At 46.3% G+C, this 4,072-nt stretch overlaps 1 protein-coding gene across 1 annotated transcript; it reads right to left on the bottom strand.

Moving 5' to 3' along the window:
• Nucleotides 1-269: 269 nt before the first annotated feature.
• On the bottom strand, nt 270-2,144 carry LOC125531723 (coatomer subunit beta'-3-like). Its single transcript, XM_048696023.1, has 4 exons — nt 2,046-2,144; nt 1,410-1,461; nt 526-903; nt 270-419 (listed from the first exon to the last, which is right to left on the bottom strand). The coding sequence occupies exons 1-4, from the start codon at nt 2,135-2,137 to the stop codon at nt 270-272; spliced, it is 672 nt and encodes a 223-aa protein (XP_048551980.1). The 5' UTR covers nt 2,138-2,144.
• Nucleotides 2,145-4,072: the final 1,928 nt, after the last annotated feature.

Below are 4,072 nucleotides of genomic sequence, written 5' to 3'. Positions count from 1 at the left end.
GGAATTTGAGTGCACGCAGAACAAAAAAAGAACACATTACCTGTAGTTAGTCGAGTTCCAGAAGCGGACAGCTGGGTGGTTGGAACCTTCCTCCTGGATTCCTACCGCTATTACCGGAAGTGTTGGGTGGCAAGCTAGTGCACGAACCCACCGTTTCGTCCCACGAAGTGTGTGAACACGTGTCTTCGTCTTCAGATCCCATATCTGAATCGACACGAGAAGAGATGAAAATCATTACATATTCAGCTCCATTGCTATCCCATATAAATTCACACAACAAAACTTTCCTGTAGACCCAGACCATGGATGAGCATAACCACATGGTTCTGATCACCCTCGGTGAAAACGTGATCATAGAGGCTGGACGAATTTTGTTCTATTGCAGCGATAGGCTCATCGGAAGGATAAATGGACCAGATCTGTCAAGTCGGTTTTCAAGTACGGAAGATCAAAATCAGATTAATCTAGGACACCTTCTGATGCACGTAGCGTAAGTAGCATGCACAAAGGAAACAGAATACCAACCTCCATTCTCATTGTACCCTTTGCGCAACAACTAGTAAAGGTGTCGGTGTCCTTGGGATTAAACTTAACTTGCATCAAACCTGCAGTTGAGTGAACTGTTCGAATGCATTCCCAGCCACTGTCCCAGTCCCACAGCTTGACCACGCCGTCTGTACACGCAGATAGTAGGTACGGGCTGGTAGGGTGAATCGCCAGTGATGTGACATCAGAGCTACCACCGTCTCTAGCTTGGAAACTCTTAACTTCTTTCCATGTAACACACAAGTACACGTGAATGTATCCATTATCATCCCCGGCTACGAACCAATCACGTCGAGGGATGAACCTAACCGAATAAACTATCGTTGCCCCCACGACACCCAATGCAACCACTGGTTCCTGGCAATTATAAATAAATTAAGTGTGCCCAATTGTATGAAATACTTTTAAACAAGATTAGTGCGAAAGGCATATACGCATGGAAGCGGATTAGGAGCACTCGGGTGCTCCATCCCCCTATATTCAAAAACAATTTAATAATTCAAAAAAAGTAAAAAAATCTTAGATATATTTTTGAACCAAATATGACTAGGTATTGTACTCGTATAAAAAGTTTGGCCGAGGAATGATTCTCGTTCACTTCAGGGCAAAAAAGACAAATTTATGACGACAATGTAGCATGAATAGTACTTATATCTAGCATTTTTTGAGAAATATTTAAACCCAGATACAATAAAGGTCATTCCCTATTTAATCTTTTTATATGAGTGCAATACTTAGTCATGTTTGATTCCCTAAAAAATTCCGGGATTTTTTGACTTTTTTTGAATTACTAAATTATTTTTGAATATAGGGGGGCGTAGCACCCGAGAGCTCCTATGCATTTTCGTGTTAAATACCACTACCTGCCTCTTGTAGTCCCACATCGAAAGAAGCTTGCCATGACCCACCAAAATCCTACAGGTCGAAAATTCAGCCCAAAATAAGCACGGAATTAATTGACGAGGCAAATCTTTTGCCTCCATTTCCAAAAAAAGGAAAAATAAATCAGCTTGGGCACCGAACGCTGCACTTAAAGTATTGAAAATCCGCTTCTAATGCCCAGGCTCATCTGCACCCGCGCAGAGGGAAAAAAATCAAAATAAATACTAGATTTTTAAAAAATAATTGTACGGTAGATAATTTGATGCATGAGGTCCGCTCTAATTTTTAAATCATTTGGACATCTGCGCAGAGCTCGGCAAAAAAGACAAATTCGAAGTGTATAAAAAAGTTTACTGTTCATGCACTGTTCTGACTCGATTTGTCTTTTTTGTTGAGACCTGCTTAGATGTCCAAAGGATTTAAAAATTAGAGCGGACCTCGCGCACTAAATTTTCTAGCATGCATTTTTTTGAATTTTTATTATTTTATGGTTTTTTTCTAACTGGATACAGATGAGCTTGGGCATCAAAACACTGCACTCCCAAAATATGGAATACTATATCGAACTCATTTTGGTGCCAAGTAATACACGAGCTGCAATCAATGAATCTGCTCACCAGGGTTGTGTGAGATGCACGTCTATCGATCTGAGGTCCGTAAATTTCTCACTTGAGACGATCTGGGACAGGAAGAGATTATTAATGGTCATAAATATGTCAAAAATACTTTTATATTATGAGACGGGGGAGTATTATCTAAATGACATGTGGTACTAACCGGTTTTTAGGTTACTCTACAACTCCGTACTACTCCCTCCGTCCCAAAATAAACTTGTAGTTTTTTTTAAAACAAAGGCAAAAGATTTGCCTCATCAATTAATTAAGAAGAAAAGAATTGTCTAGTTAATTAATGAAAAACCGGGCAAAAACCGATACATATAGACCACAAGCGGACTACTCGCTAAGAAGCAAACTCCATAACCCCACGATCAACCCGACAAATACACATAACATTAACAACCATGAACCCTCACACTTCTATGCCTCAAAGAAGCCTCTAACAAAACCAATATTGCATACATCGAACGCCACCAAATCCACGGAGATGGAGGACAATGGGACCGAGTATCCTCCATTAAGTTGCCGATGACGCCTTACCAATGACACCACTCTTCTTGCCTATGGTCCTGAGAGCCTTCTTCACCTTCTTCATTTTGTCTGTAGAAACCTCCTCCGCTAGGAGGCAAGCAATCGTCTTGCCAGACCCAGGAGAAGCTACCTCCAAGGAGGCGAGCAAGCGGCCAAGCTTTTTCAGAAAGACTACCTCATCAATACGTGCCAACATAACATCATGGTCAAAGATGGGCGACCGGATGGGCTTCGTCACCTCAGAATTAGGTGCCAAAGCACCTACCTCATCACCTGCAGACACCACATGGCCAACAACCTTAGGTGAGAGAGCAATAGTAGCATCCAAACCTCCACAGTCCACAAAGTCGAGAATCTGAATGGGCTCCAACGACGGCGGAGAGGTCGCAATCGACATCACCAAGTTCCCTTCAAGCGGCCCCATCTCCTTAGGAAGCACCATCGATATAGGCGAAGTAGGCTCCCCACAAACCTTCTGGAGCTCAGCCATAATCTGCAGCACCGGAGCCACGACCTCGACAACAACTTCACTACCAGAAGCAATCGGCACGGCAGGCAACGGCAACCGACAGGATGTAGCACGAGGGGAGAGATCTCCATACATGCATGCTTCCCCATCGACAGAACCAACCTGAATCTCGGGCAGCAAGGACACATCAGGCACAACCCCAATCTGAAGCTCAGGCAGCGAAGACACATCCGGCACGACCTCTAGTTTGGCGAGAGCGGCTTCCGCCCTCCCCAAAACACTCCCGGCTCGCACTAGGCAGTCATGAAGCTCAATGCGAAGCAGCTCGGTCTCCTCCGCCAACCCAACTTGCTCAGTCGAGATAGGTTGGCACTGCACATCTGTCATGGAGACTTCATCGGTGGATGCAGGTGGTGGAGCAGGACATTGGAGTGGCGAAGCATGGACAAGCTTCTCAACATGGCAGAAGTGGGCGATGTGGCCGGATCGAAGACAATCCTTGCATCGAATTGGATTCCTACAAAAGTATGCTTGGTGACCTCGATAGAGGCACCGAAAACACCTGTCTCTCAACCACGTCGGAGGGGAACGCCGCACATTGACAACAAGGCGACGAAAAGCAGCAGGAGCCGAGCGGCGCCCTCTCGAGACGAGCTGCCAACCTCCCAAAGCATCCCCGCATGGAGCCATAGGAACTGTTGACACCGCCACTCGGTCGAAACATCCTCGCCAATTTCCCCAGCCCGGACGCACTGGAGGCGCTTGCACGACGAGCCCTTCGCCTGCAACAGTGGTGAGTAGAGCTGAAGCAGTAGGCACTGCGTCCAGAGAAGCCACCACTCCCCCCTCGCCATGGATGACGAAGCAACGGGAGACATGCGTTGAGCCGAGCATAGCCGGAACCGGTCGAGAGACGGGATCCAGATCCGCCTGATCTAGATCGAGCGGTGGGGGACAGATGGGGCTTGTCGCCGGTGGCTTCAGCAGGTTGTCGAAGGCGGCGCCGGCAGAGCAGGCGGGGGTGACG

The sequence above is a fragment of the Triticum urartu genome, unplaced genomic scaffold (assembly GCF_003073215.2).
Source record: "Triticum urartu cultivar G1812 unplaced genomic scaffold, Tu2.1 TuUngrouped_contig_7978, whole genome shotgun sequence".
Taxonomy (NCBI): domain Eukaryota; kingdom Viridiplantae; phylum Streptophyta; class Magnoliopsida; order Poales; family Poaceae; genus Triticum; species Triticum urartu.
The sequence above is the reverse complement of the archived record's forward strand: the minus strand, read 5'-3'. Positions and strand labels throughout refer to the sequence as shown.

What these genes read in the sequence shown, in the direction of transcription:
- LOC125531723 (XM_048696023.1), bottom strand. Translation starts at nt 2,137, where the DNA reads ATGACCATTAATAATCTCTTCCTGTCCCAGATCGTCTCAAGTGAGAAA. An exon ending in TGTGGGACTACAAGAGGCAG is followed by an intron (nt 904 to 1,409) that starts GTAGTGGTATTT and finishes TATAATTGCCAG; the next exon opens with GAACCAGTGGTTGCATTGGG. An exon ending in AGGGTACAATGAGAATGGAG is followed by an intron (nt 420 to 525) that starts GTTGGTATTCTG and finishes CCGACTTGACAG; the next exon opens with ATCTGGTCCATTTATCCTTC.